Source organism: Corvus hawaiiensis, chromosome 10 (assembly GCF_020740725.1).
Source record: "Corvus hawaiiensis isolate bCorHaw1 chromosome 10, bCorHaw1.pri.cur, whole genome shotgun sequence".
Classification (NCBI taxonomy): Eukaryota; Metazoa; Chordata; class Aves; order Passeriformes; family Corvidae; genus Corvus; species Corvus hawaiiensis.
Genome location: NC_063222.1, coordinates 6730605 through 6754877, shown reverse-complemented (window position 1 = coordinate 6754877; position 24273 = coordinate 6730605). Strand labels below are relative to the sequence as shown.

General features: G+C 42.0%; 1 protein-coding gene across 1 annotated transcript in view; it reads left to right on the top strand.

Moving 5' to 3' along the window:
- The first annotated feature begins 9845 nt into the window (after positions 1–9845).
- Positions 9846–24273, top strand: part of ARHGEF4 (Rho guanine nucleotide exchange factor 4) — a 215512-nt gene continuing 201084 nt past the window's right edge. The window contains exons 1-2 of the mRNA XM_048313875.1: positions 9846–9986; positions 23944–23979. Of these exons, the coding sequence (XP_048169832.1) occupies positions 9924–9986; positions 23944–23979 (99 nt within the window). The 5' untranslated portion in view covers positions 9846–9923. The remainder of the gene's footprint in view (positions 9987–23943; positions 23980–24273) is intronic.

Here is a 24273-nt window from a genome sequence, read left to right as displayed (position 1 = left end):
TGTTATGTTTGGTCTCTAGTCAACATCACATTATTGTTTTGCATGACATTAATGAATTACTATTTTCCAGCTCTGCAAATTCTTTATTCAGAAAAAAAACCCCTCCTACTGCTTATAGATAATTTCTTTTCTTTAAATCCCCAGCCTATATGAAAGGCTTATAGAAGCAAAATTCACTGCTTCTCTAATTCTTCTCCTCTGTGTAGGACAACCTGCCTTATCAGTCAACCAGTACTGGGAGAATCAGAATATCAAGATCAAAATACTGTAATCTTATCCTGATACTCTTATATTGAATATTTAAATGGATTCAGTTTTAAGTATCTGTCACTCAATTACAAGGACTTTTAAAGTCCTTTTAACAATTTGCTTAATGTTAGCATAATTGTATCCCTGCATTAATGCTCCTAAGTAGAAAATTGCGGAAAGGGAAGGAAGGAGCCCAGTTTTTCCACGGTGGAACATCAATATACTGAAAGTTGGCACAATCTGAATTACAACAGTAACCATACAAATGCAAGAAAGTACTAACCCACATATTCCTGTTGGGGGTACTTTAGAAGGTGAATCTTGAGCAACGAGGAAGGTACTGACAGGCATGATAACAAAAATGAAAGGAACGCGGCTCAGCTGATAATGCATTAAGAAGGAGCACCTTATTTAACAGATATGGAACAAAGAAAGGCATGCAGAACACCATGAACACCAGGTGGTGTGCTAGGGATGTGCCAGATAACAACCGGCGGTGCTCTTCGGTACCTGCTGGCTGAGCACGTGTTGGCACCGGCCAAGCGGGGCTGGAGTGCTCTCCTGACGCTGCTCAGCAGAACCCTGCTCTGCTCTCCGACATGCGGGCTCCTGGGACCCCCCCGTGACTCCCGCCCACGGAGCACTCACCCGATCACACACAGCTTCAATCTCTGTCACACAATTCCTACAAACAAACAGCCTCAACTGTTTCCAGCTGAGCAGCTTGTGCCTCAGGTTCCAGCTTCTGTCGCGGCACCCATCAGCCAGCAAGCATGAAGCGCACACCCTGAACCTGTGCGGTTTGAACGCAGAAACTCGAGAGGCTCTGCGAAGCTGTAGAGAGCAAGGCTCACGCCTGACCGCTCACTACCCTGCGGGGACGCTCCTCCAAGGCAGCCCCAGATCCTCGGGCTGCCAACACCTGCCTTGAACAAAACTACCCAGGTCCGTTCCACCACGGGGATTTACACGCGCGGCACCTGTGCCCGACCGCTCGCCTCTCACTGCACCTGTCCCCGGCTTCCCATCAAGGCACCTGTGCCCGTCCCTCACAGCACCTGTGCCGGCCCCTCCCTCACAGCACCTGTACCCGCCCCTCACAGCACCTGTACCCGCCCCTCACAACACCTGTGCCGGCCCCTCCCTCACAGCACCTGTACCCGCTCCTCATGGCACCTGTGCCCGTCCCTCACGGCACCTGTACCCGCTCCTCATGGCACCTGTGCCCGCCCCTCCCTCACAGCACCTGTACCCGCTCCTCATGGCACCTGTGCCCGCCCCTCCCTCACAGCACCTGTACCCGCTCCTCATGGCACCTGTGCCCGCCCCTCCCTCACGGCACCTGTACCCGCCCCTCACGGCACCTGTGCCGGCCCCTCACGGCACCTGTACCCATCCCTCACGGCACCTGTACCCGACCGCCCCTCACGGCACCTGTACCCATCCCTCACGGCACCTGTACCCGACCGCCCCTCACGGCACCTGTACCCATCCCTCACGGCACCTGTACCCGACCGCCCCTCACGGCACCTGTGCCCGTCCGCCCCTCACGGCACCTGTACCCGTCCCTCACAGCACCTGTACCCGCCCCTGACGGCACCTGTGCCCGTCCGCCCCTCACGGCACCTGTGCCCGTCCGCCCGCCCCTCACGGCACCTGTGCCGGCCCCTCAAAGCACCTGTACCCGCCTCTCACGGCACCTGTGCCCGTCCGCCCCTCACGGCACCTGTGCCCGATGGCCCATCACGGCACGCCCCGGCAGGACGCTGCTCATGCTGCCTCACCCCACGAAGTCCATGAAGCCCCGAAATCCCAAGACACAGGATGCGCTAGGTGGGAGAGGAGGTTGGTGTTCCTGGAGTATGGGGCTGGGAAGGAGCCTGAGGGTGCCGACCTTCCGCTCCCACCAGGCTCTCAAGAGCGACTGGGGTTGAAGCTGCAGCTGAGAGGGGCCATCTCCCACCTCCCTCCGCACTGTGAGGAGGCAGCTCCCTGCTCATTGTGGGGAGAGGACTCGGCTCTTCCATTGCTGGAGAACAGGAAGGCTCTGCAGAGGGATCTGGACGGGTTGGATTGATGGGCTGAGGTCAACAGCATGAGGTATGAGATGGCCAGGTGCCACACATTGGCTACAACAGCCCTCTGCAGCACTACAGGTTGGGGACAGAGTGGCTGGAAAGTGGCCCAGAGGAAAAGGCTCTGGGGGTGCTGGTCAACAGTGGCCGAACGTGAGCCCAAGCATGCACAGGTGGCCAAGAAGGCCAGTGGCACCTGGCCTGTGTCAGCAAAGGTGTGGCCAGAAGGACCAGGGCAGTGATGAAGCCACACCTCATGTGCTATGTCCAGTTCTGGGCCCCTCAATTCAGGAAGGACATTGAGATGTTGGAGTAAGTCCAGAGAGGGGAATGGAGCTGGGGAAGGGGCTGGAGCACAAGTCCTGTGAGGGGCAGCTAAGGGAACTGAGGTTTTTAGCCTGGAGAAAAGGAGGCTCAGGGGGGACCTTAGGGCTCTACAACTCCCTGACCAGGTTGTAGGCAGATGGGGGTCAGGCCCTGCTCCCAGGGAACAAGGGACAGGATGAGAGGAAATGGCCTTAAGCTGTGCTGGAGGTTCAGGTTGGACATTAGGAAGAAATTCTTCACAGAAAGGGTGATTATGGACATTGTAATGGACTTCCCAGAGAGGTTGTGGAGTCACTGTTCCTGAAGGTGTTTAAGGAAAGACTGGATGTGGCACTCAGTGTCATGGTTGAGTCGAGAAGGTGGCATTAGGCCATAGGTTGGACTCAATGATCTCAGAGGTCTTTTCCAACTTAATTAATTCTGTGATTCCCAGGACATCATCAGGGAGTGAGTTCACCCCACGGCCCCTCTGTAAGGCTGCGCAGGGACCCCTCAGGAGGGCGGTGGGGGATGGCTCTGTAATGCCCCATGAGGGCACAGTGCTGGGCTGGGGTGAGGCTCTCAGGTGCCAGCAGCATCTGTGAGAGTATGTGTTTCTCGGAGATCCTGGGGATCTGCCAGCAAACTTCAGGGCCCTGCTCAGGCTGGGACACAAGGGCTGTGTGGGGTAGCTCAGGGTGGGAGAGGCTGGGAGACCTGAGGCAAAAGGGCATGAGTCTCTCAGGCAGAGCCCCAGCAGCATGTGTGAAAACATGCTCACTTTCCCCCTCTCTCCTGGCATGCACAGCAATGATTTCAAAACTATCTCAAACAGTGAAAAAACCATGTATTTACTGCCACTCCTCCACACCAAATCCCAGGGCACTTGTAATGAGTTCAGAGTGAGGATGAATGCTTGAGCAGGTGGCCAGAGGTCTCCCAAAGAAGAGTAATGCTCGCCCAGGGTGTTTACATACTGCTAGGAACTAGAACAGTCTCTCTCATGCCAAACCACAAGCTGCTGGTTGAAACCTGAGCTGAACTTCCTTGATGATCAGAGGAGCCTGGCTAACTTTCAGCACAGGCAGTTTTCATTTTCACACCTCTCCAAACTTGCTGGGACAAGAACCAAATGTATAAGCACACAATGAACTCCTATTCCTGGGACATTGCTGACCCAATCTCAAGCAGCATGTGTCAGAATATGCTAAAAAAAAGGTTGTTTTCTCTCAAAAGTTTTCCCAATTTGGCTTTTTGAGGCTTATGTGGTTTCTGCTGTTCACATAAACTACAGTTTTGGCCATCTGCATTTAGGCAAACCATGGTTAACTCACAGAGGCTTTTATCTGAGAAAGTCTTGCATGTTTCATGGGACCCAGTTTCTTCCTTTAATGTAAGGCAAATGTTGCTTCAATGCGCACAAAGGCTGCAGATTCCCCAGAACACTGTGTGGAGATCTGCTCATCCTGGCTTTTCACCCGCTGGTGTTGGTGGTGTATGTGCACACACGCTGGCTACCAGATTAACTCCAGAGCTCCTCAGTGGATTTTGCACAGCCTGAGCTAAGTCTGGATCTTTACTGCTCTGGGCACACACTAGTTAGCCAGCACCATTTTGGGTGCTTTTACAGCTCACACCTTCAGTTCCATGAGGACAGATGTCTGCTCTTTATATCCCAGTGGAGGTTTTAATGGATGGCCATCCAGCAGTGACTAACTCATGCAAGAAATAGCTCTAAATACTTCTGTGCATTTGTGAATAATTATAAAGTGCTACAAAACTCAGAATAGTGTGCTGGCTAGTAGTCCAGCCAGATGGAAACAGTCTATCAAATACCCCAAGAAGCCCCGTTACCTAGAGTGCATCTCTTCCCTGTGCAGATTCGGGAGGCTTTTCTGCCTTCTTAGGTGCTGAATAAATGTAAGCACTGCTGCAGGATTGCCAGCAGGTTCAAAATAATCACAAATATCATGTGTCCTCAGCTTTTTTTGGGGGGCTTTCTCAGACAGTTGAAGAATTCTGCTTAGGGCTCCCCTGTAGCTCCTTTTAGGATTTCTGGTAGCCAAAATGCATTTTTTACTCAAAACTCCAGTGCTTTTAGCCCTACAATTAGCAACAAATCAAAACTGTGATCTTTTAGCAAAAGGCAGTGAGAAAGGCAGGAAAGACAACAGCTTTCCAGCAGGTTAGGGGCATCCTGTTTCCTTAAGGCATGTAAAGGTTTGGTAATGAAAGGGGAGAGGGGATGCAGGCAAGACTGGAGGATGAGAGGTCCTGGAATTTCAAGAGAGCCGTGAGGTAGCTGCAGAAATACTGGAAAGTGTATGGAGGAGCAGTGCTGCTCATGATAAAACTAGTATCTCTAAACAAGGGAGATACTGTCTTAATGCTTCCCTCTGCATAGACAAGCAACTTTTGAGGAGCCAGGGCTCTCATTTTAAACAGATTTCTCACCATCATAACTGTGGTAGAAACATACAATATTCTGAAATACAGATTCAAGAAACTCCTTTGTGGCGGTGGGAGGGGAACCATTACCCCTCTGGTTCTGAAACTTGGCTTGTGGTTACTGGGCACCTGACACTCGTCACTGTGAGCAGGAAAGGACAATGCTCTGGCAGTTAATAAAGAAGTGAAGTCCTCATCAGGAAGAGACAGGTTTACATTCTGTTTCATGTCCTAAGCTCTCTCCTACTGGAAAGATTTATTCCAGTCTCTCCCCTGTATCTAAACCAGAACAATGAAAAAAATTCTTCCAGTTTAAAAAAAGTGCAATCAAATAGAAAAATCTCCATTGTGCTGATGACAGAATAACTTGCAGTGAGAGGTGGTATGATTTAGAGTTATTTTTTGGAAATATTCTAGACACCATTTATATTAGTACCAGCTTAAAAGTGTCTGATTCCTACTGTTGTGGCTAGAGCTAAGTCTGATAAAGGGGATAATCAGTCATGATAGGACTGAAATGGGCTATACCCTATTTGAAGGTTTTATTTATATAGATACTGGACAGTTTGTAGGAGTTTAAAATGCTGTTTATTGCCATTTCAGTGGGCCATTCGACTGAGCATTAGTAGAACCTGTGACCATCAATTACTCACCTAAAACCTGCTTATATCAGCTACATACCTGTGGTGAGTAGTGTAAATATATATAGATTATACATATAAACTCAAATCGTACTCTATATGCAATTAGATATTTATCATAAACCAGTCTGAACTGGAACTTTACTATGATACATAACCATGAGATATCTGTTTCAGCTATACAAACCTGCTGGGGGAACACCAGAGCCGAGCAGTCAGTTGGGTAAAGTCGAGGTTAACTGCATTCCCGGGGCTCTAAGATTTAATTAAGTAAGATTTCTGGGGCCTGTGAAGGTAGAAGTGTAATGTCAATGCTGTACTCCCTTTCCCACTTCAAAAATATACTGTTGTAGAATCTGGCAACCAAAGCATAAAGTTTAAACAATTCACTCATTGTGTGATGACTACTTAATCTAGATGATCAGGTAAACTGACATCTCAATAATGTTACCCATTTGTTCTTCATAACTGAAACAGCTCCTCAACTGCTTTACGTCATGTTCCCTTGTGTCTGAAAAATCTGTTACCTTACATTTCAATTCCTTGGCTTTTAGCAGCTTGCCCTTCTAAACTCCCATTCGTCTGAAATTTCTTGGCTTCTTCTCTACAGCCTCCAGTTATTAACATGGGACTGTGACCATTTCAATGTCAAACATGTTTGATTTCTTAAATACCTCAGACTGTAGCTACTGAATGTTACAGTAATACTGAAGGTTATTAACAGGCCAGGGATAAATAAGGATGGCTATGAAAACACTGGCTTGAAGATTTTAAAAGTTGCTTTCTGAGCTCCATTTGCAAAAAGTCTTCTTACAATACTCTTAGAAACAAATGGGACAATGAGGTAGAGGTGAGGATAATAGAAATAAAACCTGTGGGGTGCTTTGGGGTTTTGTTATGTTTTTTTTGTTTTAGTTTGTTTGTTCAGGTTTTTGTTGTGGGTTGGGGGCTTTTTTTGGGTGGGGGGGTTTGTTAGTTTTTTTGAGGGGGCAGAATTGGTTGTTTTAAAATCTTGGGATGGGGAAGTATAGTCCTATCTAGAACTCTTGTAAGCAGCTGTTCTTCAGGCTGAACAGAACTGAGTAGGGAACATGGTATTGGCTGCCAAGAGCTTACATGCACTCCTCTGGAGTGTAATATGCTCCTGCTATGAGTAATTTTTAATTTAAAATAGCAAAACAAAAAACTGGACCCATTTTTCTATACTACACTTTGTACTAATGAAGCTGGGGGAGCTGCTCAGGAATTGTATCTGGCAAGAAAAGCTGTTTCCAAGTGTGAATCAAGTCCAACACAAAACAAAAATTTGACTTGTAATTACAGTCTGTGAAAGGAAAACTACTTATCACAGTATGGTGCTAAAATTAATTCTTCACAATTGCAAAAATTTCTCATCAAGTTATAAAAAAGTTACTATTTAGAATACTTGTTTTTTCTTAAGATTTTGAAGCCATTTGAGATATTGAACATTATGAAAACAAGCAAACCCAGTATCTGGACACTACATGCAAACTGCTTTTTAACTCACCTTAAGGATTCCAGATCAGGGACCCTTAAGGCTTGGTCCAAGTCTACATGATTTATTTTCCTAAAATTGCTGAGATCTGCTGTCATGGCTTCTGCTTGGGGTAGAAATGCTGGGAATGAAGGTGAATGCTGACTATGTGAAGGATGTAGCAAGTGGATCTTATTTTAACTATTGTTTCATTTGCACTCCGAGGGCTGGAAAATAGCTTAGACAGACTCGTCTTTGTTGATTCATATCTCATTATTTAATTCATAAATGGCAAGGATTAGAGAAGAAATACTAGGGTTGAAAACATCTCATGTAGAAACTTCTTAGTGGTCAGAATCAAAGAATTGGGAGACAACAGAAAGACAAAAATAATGTGCCTGTGCCAGTATGTGGCAATGTCATGTCCTTCTGGGAACAGACTAAGAGAAAATACCTTAGTAGCATATGCAGTTTTCATCTGCCTCCACCCTTGTAATTTTCTCAGCTGACAGTGTTCTACAAGTTTATAAGATGGCTCAGTCACCTGCTTCTCAACATTTTTTTGGTTTGACTTCTCCTTTCCTATCACCTTCTATGTCAAGTGTTCTTTAACTGTGTTTAAAATTGGCAGCAACAGTGAGCAGGCTTTTGGCATGGCCACAATTGCTTTCAAACAATGGTGGTAGTACCCTTCTCACCCCTAGGGACAGGAGAGCAGGTGAGAGTTGTGGAACTTTCCTCCCCATGCTTGGGGGTGAGGAGTGCTGGCTTGTCCCTGTGGGGGGAAGGTTGCCACACAAGGACTCTGCCTGCTGACATTTGGGTCCGTGAGTGGTACCCTAATCACCTGCAAGGGGGAAAATGTAGGGACTGCTGCTGAGGATTACTCAAAAGTTGTGTTATGTCAGGGTAAGCACTGTGTGGGAATTGCAGGCTCATGTTGTTGACAGCAGAGGGATATGGTGAGGAAGAGTGAGCACTGGGATGTTATCCAACTCCTTTGCAGTTGCTAAAGCCAGCTTGCCTTCAACATCTGTACTCAGGATTGCCTGCAGGAAGAGAAATGGTGTTCCACTTTATTCTAGCAAACTATCTCAGGAAGGTTTGGCTCTCCAACTCGTTGTATTTTCTCCTTAAATTTGTGTGAACATGAAAAGAGAGGGAAATAGTGGCAGCTGTACCCACCAGAGGAACCAGGTGAGCCAGAAACCTTGCAAAATATATCAGACAAAAGAAATGTGTGTGGTTTCTGCATTTCATTTGCCGTTTCTTGGGGACAGGCTGTATATGGGTGCGTAGCAATTTTGTTTTTACCTTTTGTTTTCTAAAATGCCCATTCTAATAGTAAAATGTATGGCTCAGGAAGCCCTATTTAAGTCACTGAGATTAGGTCAAGGTGGTGTTTAATATGATTAAAGATTGTAAAATTGGATGGTAAGCATTTACTGAATAACTGCCATGAGATGCTTGAAGGTGGTCCAAGACGATGGAGTCTTTGAGTGTTAGATCCTCTGTAAGTTAAAAAGGGCAATATTTCAAGATACTGGAACTCTTGATTAATTCTTCAGTGAACCATGGAAATGTCTTCCTTTACTTGAATATCCTCTCTGTGGTGGGGGAAATAATTTGCAGAAAGTGTAAGTTTCTGCATGACACTGCCAGTAAAGTTAATCCTATTCATTAAAAGAAAGCCTTTTAGTTGTTGATGCTGTTGAATTTTTATAATTGAAACAATTAAACCTAAATCTTTGGGTCTTTTCTGTCACTAAGAGTAGGCTAAAGGTCTTTGAAATTTTTCTTAATGTACAAGTTTGAGCTGTCACAAGGAACAGATGAGCTGCTTAATGTTTAACTAAAATTTACTTAGTTAATCTCTTGCATATTTTCTTCATGTTTTGGCCTATGGAAGGGCTGTTCATTGTTTCAGAATGTCTTGGCTCCAGTCCATCTGCAAGACCTCATTTTTCTTTTGAAATTTGTAGTCTTCACAAGCTTGGCATCTGTGATATCACAAACAATGAATTACTGTAGCTGGAAGTCTCTGGAATTAAAAAACCCTCCTCTGTAAGAACATAATTTTTTTTTACAAAATTGGGATTTGTTCTGAGGAAACACAATTGACATAAAAAAGAGTTTTCAAAGATAACAGATTTTTCATCTTTTTTTCCCCCCTTCAAATGAACTGAAGTCCTGATGCCGAGGACTTGCTCTTTAAATAAATGGGATCTTTCTCTCCTCTCTTGGCAACAGCAGGAGTATTCTTGTGCTGTATGACAAGGCTAGCTGGTGCTATATTTGTCTTGTAGCTGTACACGCATTTGTAAGAGGTTGTTTAATAAGACAGAGGCAGAAAGCCAATACAGTTTAAAGAAAGTTTATTCTACTACAGCCTGAACTTTCTGGGTTGGCTTAAAGACAACGCTGCATAGTTCTGGAGGATCAGGGAATATCATTACTGATATGAAATTAAAACTTTCCTGAGTTGTCTCTGGAACGATCAGGGCTTTGTGGAGAAGGAGGGGGGCGTGGGGGTGTGACACGACGGACGTTTTTAAAATGGAGTTTAATAGATGTTTGGGTGCATCAGCAGTAGAGGATAAAGGAAGACAAGAGGGTGGGGAAGAAGATATTGATAATGCTGGGAGTAGTGTTGTCCCTGAAGAGCTGGATTTGGTACAAACGTACCTTAACTGTTTGTCTGAACAATATATGAAACTGAAATTCACTCTGGCAGTGTACCTGACATGCTGGCTGTTGTTGAAACTCTGCAAGGTAAGAAATTATAGTGCAAGTCTATGATACTTTTAGTTAACTTCCTATGTGCTTAAAATACAAATTAATCAAAATATCTGCTGAAGCATTTGAGAATTCATTACTATGTACGATGCAGTTTCCTTCATGGTTTATTAGTAGCAGGAGCTTTGTAAATACTGACATTGTACCAAGAAACAGGTGATCCAACAAGGGAAAGCATGTAGGGGCTAATAATGGGGTGCTATACAAAGCAATGCATTAGTAATTGCTAGCCAGTTTATCTCTGTATACTATTACATAATTGCAAAGGTTTCAAGATTATTTTAGATTAATTTCTAGGTGCAATTTCTTGTCATGTTCTTCACTGGTTTGCATTCATCTCTTGTGTTGGATGAACACTGGAATGTATTTTAACTCTGAAAATCTGAACCTTATAAAAGTAAAGAATTGGTTGGGAGTTTGGAACATTTTTGTCAAATATAATGGAGTTTTTGAGGTTGTGGTGGGACTCATTTTAAATTTGATCTGGCCGCATCTAATAAAAATACTTCTGCCTAATGTGTTACTGGATAGGGAAGCAACAAGGCAATGGACCAGGTACAAATGCTATAGTTCATTCCATTTCATTCCCTGGAGAAAGCTACTGTAATGTTCAGATCCAAGCACAGAAACATTGAATTCTACAGAAGCAATACGATTTAAGGTTTTAGGTTTATGCAGAGAAGCACTGAGACATTTGAGCTTCAAATGCTGCTGGTTACAATGGTGTAATGAGGCTGTATGAGTAAATTTAGAATGTGCAATAGGTCTTTGTTTCTCCATTTCTGCATTCAAATCTTACTGTCATAGGCATTTAGTTGATGGGCAGATCACCATATAGACCAAAAACAAATGTCAAGGCAATATTTGCTGGCTGTTTTTTCTTCAGAAGAATGTGACAGAGGAGATCCATGATGATGGTGGGATGGAGACCACAGGAGTGGGACCAGGTGGTGTCTCAGCAGCAGCAAGCACTCTCTTCCATGTGCGTGGCAGCTTTGGGGCAGCAGCTACATTGGGTTTTTTGAAAGCATAGCTACGCAAAAATATAACATAAAAATGTAAACTGAACACTACTAATAGTTTTATGTGTTGGGTTGCTAGATAACTTTGTTTCCATGCATATTGCATATTTGTAATGTCTTTGCTCTTGTCTGGATGTAGCATTTGTCCTGTGGTGCCAATTGCTTGCATTAGGGGGCAGATAGAGACCCTTTCATGTAACTTTTTCTCATTTTTTTTCTGCAGGAATCTTTTGTAAGGCTGACTGTAAAGGGGTAGGAATCCACACAGCTTGAGGGGTGGAGTAAACAGCCCTAGGTCAGATGCCAAAGCCAACTTGTGAGGCAGGGTCCTGGTCAGCAAGCATTTCCTGATGGTTTTGAGGAGTGCTGATCCAGGGTGGGGATGGTTGCACTGTATCTGGTTGCTGATTGGTTTGATTGGTTCTCTTGTAGTTTGATCTATTTGCAGCCATTGAATTTGTAGGTTTTAAGAGCCATACTTGTATTACAGAATGAGGCAGAACCTCATTTGTGGCTACAAATCTAGTAGTTGATCTGGATGTGTGCAACAACTTCAGTCCCTGGGACTCACTGCCTGGGCATAGATTTTTTTGTAGATTAATTGCGAAGTGTGCACAAAATGTTGAGTGGTCTGCACACAATGGTCTTGCACAATGTGGATGAGATATCCTGTAGGATAAATGGTTGTTCCATTTAATTGTGACTAGTTTCTTAGATGACTGGAAGAAATTTAAAAATACATAAGTTTGAAGAGATGTTTCTGTCTGTGATTTTATGTGCTTGCATATAGTGTTACATTTGCCCAGTACATACAAGTTTTTCAAGTTAGAAAGGAACAATTCTTGCTACAATAAAGTAGAGTGAGAAGAGGTAATGTAGCTTCTGTTAAAATCACAGATTTCTTCAGAAAGCTTTCTGGGAGCCTTACAATGCCCCAGCTAAGCCAAGAGGATAACTAAACCTCTATTAATGCTTCTTTCTTGCTGAGCTTTCTTAAACACTGTTCAGATTTGAGACCCCACTTTCTTATTTCCTGACACTCTGCCATGACTTAAATCTCTTCCAAGTCCTAATCCATTCAAAAAGTGCTAATTTTTTCTCCTTCCCCCTGACAAGAACAAAAGCCGCACAGTGTTGCTTTTTCTCAGGTTCTGCAACTTGGCAGAACCTAGCAATCCTGCTGAAGTGGGAGGGTAGGGAAGGCCAGCAGTACTGAAATGGTGCTGTTGTGTTACAGAGGCACCCTTTGTAACAGCTTGTGTACATCCTCTATACATCCAAATGTTTCCAGTTCTTGGCTACAGACAGGGCCCCGGGTGCTCACGGCTTGGAAAATGTCAGGGACTCCCTATAATTCCTTATCAATGCTCCCCCAGAAAGAGCTACATGTCATTTGTGTAAGGGGTGTGGAATGAGCTCTGTAGCTCACCCTTCTGTAAACTAACACAAACAGAATGAGGAGAGACTGTGTTTAGCAGGTGAGAAACCAACCTGAGTGTACTCTCATGCAGTTTGACACAAATTTTAGTTACAAAATAATCAAATTCTGCCCATTTGTAATGGGAACATATGCAATAAACCTGTCAGAGTTCAAGAAGCATCTTTGTAGACTGCCATCTGGGACATTTCCCACTCACGTTTCCCTGAGGGAGGCTTCCATTTTCAGGGGTCACCATGACTTGTGGGGATGAGGGAAGAGACTTCAAATCTTTCTTTAATTCAGATTTAACATAAATTTAGTTGAACTGATTCTCTGTTTCAATAGTTTACAATACTTCAGTAATATTCTGTACCTCTGAATATCAAAAGCAGCTGACTAATGCGATTTCCCTGTCATTATGCTTATACTTTAAGCATTTTCTGTCAGCTCACCTGTTTGTTTTTTTTTTTTACCAGTCTAAAGTCTATAAAAAAGGCAAAATAATGGTGAGACAGGTCTGTAATTCAATTTCTTGTCTCTGTATTTTTGAGTACTGGGTTCTACGGAGCTTCAAACTGCTTTTGCTATCAACTTCTGTGTGCCATGTAAACCTATAAGAATGGATCCCAAGTGAAAGATTAAATCACTGCCCTATGGTTTAGGGCACAGGGGCTTGATTCTTAGCTATTCAATTGATGTATCAGTCTGTGTTCATAATCTTGCTGTCCTTGGCTCAGCTCATTGCCTGTAAAGGGGAAAGGAAATTTGTTTTATTTAATTCCTCAATTTTTTTTATTTTTACTTCTGATTATAAACGTTGTAGGGTTGGACTATCTTCCTGTAAACATTTGGAAATGGTAAGGGCAGCCTGTGCAACAGTACGGGATGAATCCCTTCCTAGGGAAAAGAGAAGCTGGGTTTTCCTGTACTATGAATGAACTTTCTAGCCATTAGCCTGTGATCACAGGGAAGTGTAGGGGCATTACCTGCCTTCTTTTGCCACCCTTTTGAGGAAAAAAAGGGTGCAGAGAGGCAATTTTTAGCCCTTTCTTAGCTGCTGACTTCTAAAAGATCTTCAGTGAAAGTGTGGCCACTTTTGGAGGTGACACTTGTGTTTTCCATACCAACAGGCTGGAAGCTCTAAGACATAGGTGGTTTCTTCAGGAGAGGGTTTTCTCTGGATTCCAAAGGACAGCCTCTAAGAAAATGGTCTAGTGAAGGGGGAGAAGACTATCAGATATATCTTCTTGTAACAATTTTAGAGTGGTTAGATGCAATTGTTGCCTGCCAAACATGCTGCTACTCTGGTTTTAACACTCTCCACGTACTCTGCTGAGAACATTTAACTACCGTAAGTTTTAAGCATGAGAACATTTGGTCTGGAAAACCAAATTTGAGGTTCCCATGTCTTTTTGAGTTCTTTTTCAACATGACTTATTATGGTCACAGAAAGATTTTGACAGAGGAAGGAGCTGGACCTTGATATACAGAATGTAGGACATGGGTTTAACCAGTGGACAGTCCCTCCTGGTAGGTCACACTTGGACCAAAAATTCTGTGAGGGGAGCTGGCTGGCTCCCTTCACAGCTATTTTCCAGCTACCTTAAGCATTTGTTGGAAATTACAAGGGTTTGGCTTTTGTTTGGTTTTTGTTTGTTTGTTTGTTTGTTTTTAGTTTTTTGTTTGGTTGAGTTTGGCTTTTTTGTGTGGTTTTTTGGTTGTTGCTTTTGTTTTGAGTTTTGTTGGTGTGTTTGTTTGTTATTTGATATGCTTACATGGCCTTGCTGCATCTCTTAACTCCTTCCTAATAACTTTTGAACATTCTGGCCAATCTCAGCAAAATTTGAGTGAGGTAGAAGTTAACAGAATTTACAGAAGTAGGTAGTCAGGGAGTGAAAGCAGACTTAGCTAATGCTCCTGAGGGAAAGGCTCCTGCATAAAACAGTTCCTTATTAAACATCAGAAATTTTTTAAAATGATTCCATTTCCACACTGGACAACTGCAGAGCTGTAGGAAAGAGGACTGATGGGTCAGCTGCTTGCAGAAATACATGTTTTCTCAGTAAAGTGTTTTTTGTTTGGCTATTAATGGAACTCCACTGAAGCCTACTGTTTGTCTTCAGTCCTCAGAGTAAAAGCCAAGAAGTGGCTTTAAGAAGTAAACTTGAGACAGCTAAAGAGGGATGTTTTGCAGAAAGCTTTAAACATTCCCTTCCCCCTCCCTTTGGAGGACTGACATTTTAAGCTTTCAGCCGGAATACTCAATCTCCTTTCACTCATTTGGTCAAAACTTCCAATATTTTATTCAGGGTCAGGCTCAGGGTGAAGAGTCTGATTAGATACACTAAACTCCTAAAACATCATAAGCTGTTCTATGGGGCTTGTTTTGTTAGGGATAATAGTTCTGAATCTGTTTTCCTTTAATTTGTGCTCCAATTTTCTGGATTCCTTTGGGCCAGAAATATTTAAACAGTCTTTTTTATATTGGAATGGTACTTGCAAGGCTGGGTAGAGCTAAGTGCTGTAGAGAGACAGAGCAATGAAAATGGAAAACAACAGAGGGAAGCTTGGAATGTATTGAACCTGACAATGAGCTTGGTTCAGATTGGTTTCTCATTCTGGGCAGAGATTCAGTTCTTTATGGGCAGTGTAAACCATTCATCAAGTGCTGGGGACTTTGACTTCGACTTCCTCATTTCCCCATTGCAAAAAGCCAGGAATTGAAAATTTTCCAGTATCTTTAGTATTCATCAAGCCATCTCCTGGATCCAGCTCTGACCTACAAGCAATGTGTTCAGAGTGCAGGCTGTGAAAGACTGATGTGCAGAACAATTCTGAAACATTCTTTATAAACCTGGGGAACGATTGTTGGAAAATCCAGCCACATCCCTTTTTTACAACCTCATTCTCTTAAAATTTTCACACCTTCATTTGCATGGGAGAATGTATTCAATAGCTACTTTTCAGTGGAACTGTCTTTCTCAGCTATCACAGTTCTCAAAAAACACTATCAATCAAAGCTGTATTATTTTCTTTATGCTGTTAATTTAAGCCCAGTTCCTGTAACAAACCTGCAGGCTTCTGCAGCACTGCAGCTCATGAATCAGGGCAGAACTTTCTTGCTGAATTGTGACTTGATGATTAGCGTAAAAAAGTTTGACTGGAATCCTGCCTGACTAATGGAGTACACAGGGTGGATTAAGAACCTGTAAGCAGATGATTGAGAATAAATCACTTCTTGTGCACACGGGAATATTTGATGCTCTTCCTATAAAGTTTCTCATTATTACAGAGATCTAAGAAGGCGCTGCATGTTTTTTCTCCTCCTGATGTTTTGTGTTGGAAGAAAAGCAGAACTGGTTGGAAAGAAATAAAACTTCTCACTTGATGCTTCAAATGTGGGGCTCCGAATGTGATTATTTACAAATCTGGATGAAAATTGGCAAATAAGGAAGAATTTGTGCTGTTAAAAGCCTTTAATAAGATGTTGCCAGATAGCAAAGTGTATAAATACCCACAAGAATGCTTGAACAGGGCAGTTTTAAAAGTTAGCTAGATCACTCTACCATTCAGGAGCAAGGAGTGAAATACAATTTCCATTTCTAAATAATAACTAATATATTCTTTTTACATGCTTGAGTTTGATTTTTTTTGAAACTTGCATTTGCACTGAGAAAGAATGTGTCTAAATGTAAAAAGGCTATTCTTTGTAGAGCCATCAACCTTCAATCATACTAAACCCAATTTCTGTAAAGATGTTGTAGAATAATACAGATAATTAAAAACAAACAAAAAGCAAGCAACTTTTATCCCTTTGCTTTGAATTTTAATAGATATATTGCATTTTTGCCTTAGTCAAAGGCAGGTTTTGTTCTCTAGCTTTGTTTTGCTCTTAGCTATGTTTTTGGATTAAATCAGTGACTTTATTGGTAGACTACAGGAAATAGTAGCATTTTGATTATGGTCATTGTAAGTGGACTGTCATTTAGATTCTAGCAAAAGAAAATGACAGGATGAACCTTGGGAGCTCACCTTTTCTATCTTAATGCAATAGATGAGACTGTGGTGTTGGGGTTTAGAGAACTTCCAGGTAATAGAGGAATCCAGACAGAATTATTTACCATAGTACAGCTGCAAGCCCTGAGCACAGACCGAAGTTCACAGGCAAATATTCGAGCAATGTCCATCCAGGTGTACCACTCCAAAATCTCTGATCCACTCTCTGCCAGCAGGTTCTGCTTCTGCCAGAGGAGCAGTGCCACGGTGATGTGCAGCTGCCATGCTGAAACACAGGGTTTAATGTCCAGATGTGTTAAGATAAGCTGGAGTCAGCATTGCTGTTTTCTTTAGCCATTCCAGCCGACTTTCTGTGTTAATATAAGTGAGGCCCACTAAGGCAGACAAGGTCAGTATAACATCCACTTATATGGTACAGGTGATGTGAATCTATCCCCTGGACGGCATCTGGAAAAGCTGGCTGGTAAGATGTGTTACAAAGTTGTTTTCTAAAACCTCATCTACTGATTATCAACATAATCTGGTGGCTTGTATGAGACAGGAAATTAACAGGACAAAAGATACAGATTTTTACAGCTCCTTCTGTATTTTCTACCTTTTCCTGGTAATTATATATGGTATCATTCCCTAGAAAGCAGTATGAATGCCCTATATTAAATTATATGGGAAAGAATGTCATAGTCCTTTTTCTACTTTGTGTGTTCCTTCAGAGCTGAATTGGGGGAGAAAACCTAGTATTTGGAAAACATTTTGTGAATGTTTCTGTGCTGCCAAAGCAGACAGATAGCTTTCATGCTCAGACACAAAGTTATGGGGTGGGGCAGGCAGAAGGGATTAATGCTGTTTCCATATGAATAAGTAGGGATTTTTTTGGTATTATTTGCTATAATCCTATTAGCCAATGGACAAGCCTAGTACAGTTTGGTAGCCAGTCTCTCCGTGCTGAAAGAGAGACCGGGCCCTTAAGGTGTGGTGAGAAGCGCGTGGGTGATAAACTAGAATGTGGAAAAAATATTAATGTCAATGCTCAGGAGACAGTAACTTTCGTAATGTTGCCAGTTAAAGTTTTCAAATTGGCATTTTTTCCCTTGAAGTCCCAGCTCCTGGAGGCATGTGACTGTGCAAGGGTCTGATTTTGAAAAAAAAAAAAAAAAAAAGTTTTCACGTTCTGTAACTTCAGAGGAAAACTGAAATACCAATTTACAGCGGGAAGTTCTTAAACAATGAGTCTTTCATCCTTGGACGTCAATCATCTTTCAAGTATTTTAGACCTTGGATCAGCTTGTAAAAGATGCTGATTATAATAGCTGCTGGATTGACTTTTTGCTTTGCTTAGTCCAAATAAAAATTCTAAATGCACGAGTGTAGCAGTATTCATCAGAAAAGCGCAGGCTTTCATTTCACTTCCCACATAAATACCCAGCCAAGATACCCAGCAGAGAGAGAGTGCAAGGGGACTGACATCAGCAAAATGCAGTGGAAAGAGAGGAAAACCTCTTAAAAAGAAAAGAAAAGAGAGAGAGACAGAAAGGGTGAAAAAAAAAAATTGCATTTTAGCTGCTAGAAACAAGCAAACGCTTCCAGAGCAAATCTGCACACAAGACATCCTGGGAGTGGTAGTGGTCATAAATGGTGGAAGGTTTCCCACTGTCCAGCAGACCAGTGTTTGCCACTCTCCTAAGACAACAACTGCATGTTGAATTGTGAGGGTGACAACATAGGATGGTACTAATTTTTAAAAAAGTGATCTCAGTGTGATCCCACGGAATTTCCAATCTTGCTGAAACCAGGGCTCTGCGTATATCTTTGTTTCCATGGATGTGCACTCTTTTTCATCCTGTTTGCTTCCAACTATCTCTCAGTCCTAAGAGAATGGAACCTTTGGCTCCATGGTCCTGTGTTCAGAAGTCCTGTGCAGAGCAGTGTTTATTTTGTGTTGGGGACAACTAATATGGGTCCCCAAGGGCGCAGCAGCCTGGCTGGAGCTGGTGTTTGTCCAAACCCTGATCTCTGGAAACACAGACTGCGGATTGACATCCATCGCACAACACTGTCTTCCCACATGTGCTCAAACCAACTGTACAATTCCAGTTCAGTAGAGTTCATCTTTTCCAGACTGAGAAATGTGAACAGTTCTGTGTGAGCACACTGAATATTTGGGTTCACTCCTGTTCCTGCTTCAAGCTTCCAACAGGGCCTGGATAAACTGCTTAATCTCTGAATCAGTTCTTCACCTTAAGGGAAAATTTGCTTATTCCCATCAGGAAGTACGCATGTGCCTTGCATAGCAAGTCTCTGATTTGGGCAGCAGCCTGTAGCTATCACTGCATTACAAAGAGCAGGTGGAAGGGGAAATGGCCTAGTCATTAGCAGGAGAGAGGAAGTTAAATTTGAATGACAACTGCAGTTTGTGAGTTAAAAAACCATGCAAAATTAATTGAGCATTTAAGTTTTCAGATTAGATTTATTTTAGAATTGTGTAATAAAGAAATTGTAGGACATTGCTGAGACGCTTATGCAACTATTTTTGGCTTTTAAGTGCCTTTTTTGGTGGTGCTCATGCCTAATTGCTTGTTTATTAGTCCATTTCTTCCACCCACACACACACTTGGAGCAACACAACTCATAGCAAGTTGCACAAGTCAAAGAGTAGATGTGTCTGAAAACCTAATTTCTCTCTCACTTGGCCCAGTAAATTTTCACTTCCATGGAAGTGCCATGTTTCAGGGCACAGTCCCACAAGCAATGCAGAAACAGGTGGGAATATTGGTCAGCTGGAACTTCCTTACACCATCATTGCCCCAACAGCATGGGACTATACCCCATTCTCATTAGCTGCCAGAAAGTCTTTCCAAGAAAGCCAAACCTACCTAGACAAGGTCAGGACCTGTGTTGTAAAATACACAGCAGCTATGAAAAGATTCAGGGACTGTTCTGTTAAATTGTCAGAGAGAAGTCATTTTTCCAGTAGATCAAAGGATCGTGTAAATAACCTCAGGGTTATTTACATGTTGTGTTTGATCCTGCTGTCACTTTGCTCTTCCCCTGAGCAGCACTAGGAGTAAATTATCATCAGACGAAAAAGACAAGGTTAGAGACAGGAACTACTTTTATTTGCCAGTTCTTCAGGTTAAGTACAAAACTCAAGAAGTGGCTATGCAATGGCTTATAGAGATAGAAGTGTGCAGAATCAAAAATGTATTCCTCAGAAATCTGGTAACTTCATTTGTTTTCAATATGTGATCCTTGATGATGCAAAATTATTTAGAAGACATTAGTAGTGGTTTTTCCTTTGTTTGTTTTATTTTCAGAACATCAAAGTGAGGTTTCTGAAGCTGTTGTTTTTTTTTTTTAATGGTTTACTACTGCCACTACAAAAATGGTAATTCTTTATAAAAAATAGGGAGTTATATAAAAAGAAACAAGCTGACAGAATAGGCTAAAAATGAGCATGGAGAAAAGTAGGTAGTATTGAAAGCTATTTTAGAACAAATGTCAGGAAACTTCATTGTTCAGGAATAAACTAATTTTGCTTTAAATTAAAATCTATTTATTTGAACAGGTATAGCTTCAAGAGTTGCCTATAATTACAGATGGTTCAGTCTCCCTTCTCATTTTTATGAACCCCTTTGCAATTTATCTTAAAGCTCCCCAGATCTGCAATGCCTGTTCTAAGAGAGAGGTTTTAAGTGAGCGTGTTAAAAATAGAGGCTGGAACTGAGGGTAAGGACCTCCCTGAGAAGAACATGCACTTCTCCAGAGAAACAGTGGGGCACTTGCTTCCGGGAAGATTCAAAGCTGCCATAACCTTGGTTTACTGCAGGGTGGTGTACATCTATATGTTTATATCTATATCTCAGGCTAATAAATAAGGGCACATAATGGAATCTGTGACCCTAAGGTCAGATTTACTACCACTGACAGGACCATGATCCATTTCCAAGTTCTTCTATTATATTATTTTCTATCTTTCTTTAAAAATAGAAAGCAACTTTTCATTTGACCTTGGAAAATCTTAAAGAATGTTATCATATTATCAATTACTTAAGTAAGCTTTTTGGGATGGAGGGGTTTTAGTCCTGTGAGTGAAGGATTATGCACAGCCTACAGTGTTACTATAGCTGAGGATCTTCATCCTCATCTTAAAGATCATAGTTTCTGTGAAACCAATGAGGTGCGAAAGGTCCATACAGAAAAAGAAAACTGGGACAATGTGTATAAGGAATGGGGTTTGAGATCACTGTGTAGAATACAACATCAACTTTTGTTTTATAAGGCATCAGTATTGGAGATGGGCAAAATGTCTTATGGCAGAACCTTCAACTTGAAAGTTTTATTTTATTTTTTCCTTTCCAATGCAAAGTTCAAGCCAAGTTCGCTAAAGTTTGTGAACCCTTCAGCAGCAGTTGGCTAAGTTACAAACAAGCCTGAAATTGTATGTGGTTTGGGCGCAAATTGGGATGGGTCTGATCCCAAGCCACTTGAAACAGCACTTCTGGCCACATGTAGCTCTGTATTTCAGCCTTCTTTTCAACCCAGACCTAGACTTGCCTAGAGGGAAGCTGTGGCTGAAAGTCCTGTGAATGGTGCCCACTGTACTTTTCACTGGTTTTTCACAGAAATGGTGAGCATTGTGTACTTGCCAGGCTTGGGTTCCAGTTCAGCTAGAGGGTCATTATAGACATCCCTATGTGTAAACTTCAGAGTTGAAGGGGCAACATGTGCATCTCACCCAGTTTTCCCCAGGGAGTTTTCTTCAGAACAGACTCACTGCTGGAGCTACTCCCGGTGAAAGCCAAAATAATTCCAAAGGGTGCCCATTGGCTCTCTTCATTTTTCAAAAATTAATCTGTAAAGACTTTTTGACTTGTAGTAATAGATTCCTTCAGATAAGTCTAAAAGTTTTCCAGTTCTATTCTGCGTAGTGCAAGGTCTGGGGAAAATTTCTTCTGGAAGCCACAAGTTGGTTCCTGCAGGTCTCAGGGATTTCTTTGTGCCAGTAATCACAATATGGATACCTGCCATGATGGTAGGGTCAAACTTTTGGTAATCCAGAATGAGCAAATGCTGGTCCTGTCTGTGTTAAAGACTTGAACGTCTGTGGAGTTGAATAGCTAGATAAGATGTTATTAATAATTATTAATAGAGTAATTAATTGTTATAAATGCTGAGAGGACTTTTACAAAAGCTATTACGGAGTGACTATATTTTGCTGCCAAGTAGTAGTGTATTATTTTGTGACATTGGATATTCTTTCCTTTTTGTTACTCTGAGTTGAACAACCTTGAAACTCTGGCTAAACAAATCTCCAATGTTTCTGAGTTTGTATGGAATGACTAAGCTTTGGCTGAAAGTTTCTGACATGGTAATATCTGTTCATGTCTTTTCCTGGCTTCCTTTCTTCTCTGTGAAGGGCAAGCTCATGAATAAGACTTCTGGGAAATATATGCCAGCAACTTGAATATGAAACATGAGGAGTAAGTCTATAGCTCTTATGGCAATGTTTTAAAGAGTTGCCACGTAATCATTTGTTTCAGAGCCAGCTCCTCTTAGACAATTCTTGGGATATACTCTGTATGTAAGATGCTAAACCCTGGGGCCCAAGGGAGGCAGAGTTTCTGGCTTTTCTAGTTAGGAATGGGTAGGTTACTTTCCCTGTCACATGTATGCTGTTGTCACTGGCTGCTCCCTAATATATTGCATCCACTGTCACTTGAGTGGTGGCTAAGAAAACGTGGATGTCCAACCCTTTCTAGAGGCAGGTGCTACTGTTTAGCTATAATTACTCACCTGTGAACATTTTTCAAGTGACACGAGCCTGACAATTATCTTTATATAACAAGCATTCAGAAAAGAGCTGCCTGAATTTTTCATTTTATGGTGTCTATTGTAACTGACACTAATAGAGGCAAACTTTGGATATGGAATAAATTTTTAGAACTAGGATTGCACAGTTTAGAAATCTTTCAGTTTGCTGTTAAACTATCCAAATGCAATCTTGATGTATGCACTTTGAAACTGTTTTATTCCATAGTCCGCAGTGAAATCTAGGATTCAAAGCAATTTGACATTAAGTGCCATTTTTAGTGTATTTTGATATAGGTCAACTTCTATTACCTCTTTTCACTTCCAAAAATCACTTCTATTGAAACCCAAGCAAACCTAAGATTGTGATTTTGCAGCAGCATAGGTTATATGTGCATATAGGTAGTACAAGGTAGAATTTACCACAACACTGTCTGTTCACCAACCTGTGCTCACCTTTGGTTGCTACCACTGTCTGTGCTTCTCTTTCCAGACCAGTCTCAGCTTCCAGCCCTTGAATGCCTACCTCCCCTGCCCACCTGGGTGTTGACTATCTTAAAGAATTTCTTTTTTCCAAGTTCTCCTTTTCAGACACAAATACCTCTATATGGTGTGTGGATTACACACATTCTGGTGGCAGATTCTGGACTTCTACAAGCAAAGTTCTCAGCAGAAATGTTATATTCTACTGGACTTAATTACATCCAAGACAGTGTTAGTATATTCTTACAAGATAAACAGATTTTTTTTCCCAGAGAATGACTTGCACCATGTACTGCCAAGCTCTTGAAGCTGATCTGCTAAGCAAGAGAGTTTAGGACTCATTTAAGATCTGACACTGCAGTTTTCTAATGCTCACAAGTTAGGGAGTTACACCTGACTTATATCACTATGAAGTCAGAGCATGGTTGGCCATTTATATAAAGTTAGCCTCAGAGAGCTTCCAAACGGAACTTTTTCTTTTAAAACATTCTTCTGAATCCCCTTCCAGACTGAGGTTTTCGTGTGGTAGCAACACATAACATGACTATGGTTTTAGAGGGTGTGTGATCTTAAAGAGAAATGGAGAGAATATTAAAGCATACTTTCTAACTGGGGTACTGCTAGGCAGGAATTCTGCTCCCATCTTTTTTTTGCAGCATATGTAGATAGTTTCCTCTCCTCCCTCTTGTACTGAGCTCCTCTCTAAGTAACTGGTTAGGTTAAGTTAGGTTTTCCTTTTCTCTCTCGTTGTTTAACCCACCCTCTCAGAAAGAGTCCTGAATACATAAAAAGCTTTTGCAGTGTGCCCTGAAGCATGTCTGCTGATGAAGCACATACAGTGTAATTATGGACAGCACGATGCAGCATCATGAAGTGTCTTTGTTTACAACTTCTCTATCAAGAGAGTATAATGAACAGATTCACTGAGGAAATGCAAAAGCAGATGCCTTTGGCTGGCTCCTGTTGTTTTCTTTTTGGCAAAGATAGAGGGACGAATCTGCTCTGGGACAACCCCACTGAAGTCAGATGAGTTACACCAGGAAGAAACTGGAACTTTTTTTCTTTTCTTCTATTTCTTTTAATTATTTTTTCCTTTTTTTTTTTTTTTTTGTCTGGTTGTTTGTTTGTTTTAAAGAACAGTTTCCAGGTCTCTTTTCCCTGACTGTCACAATTTCTCTTTCCACAGAAAGCCTATGAGAAAAGACTGGCTGCTTCTAAAAAGGTAGGATATCCTTTTAGTCACTAACAGCTAATTTCCTCAGCTGCATAAGTTCTATATATATCTACCAATGGATGTAATAATAGAATTATCATCTAACTACTTATATTCAAAAAAATACTAAAAAGCTAAAATCTTCATTACTGAATGGGACAGTAAGAACAGATTGTGCTGTGAGAGAGATGGAGTACTAACACACAGCTGTTCTGCTTCAAGTGCATGAGGTGTGCTCAGAGCTGGCCTAGGCCAGCGTACGGTATCACCTTGAAATGTGTACTCATACCTGGCATGTACTGA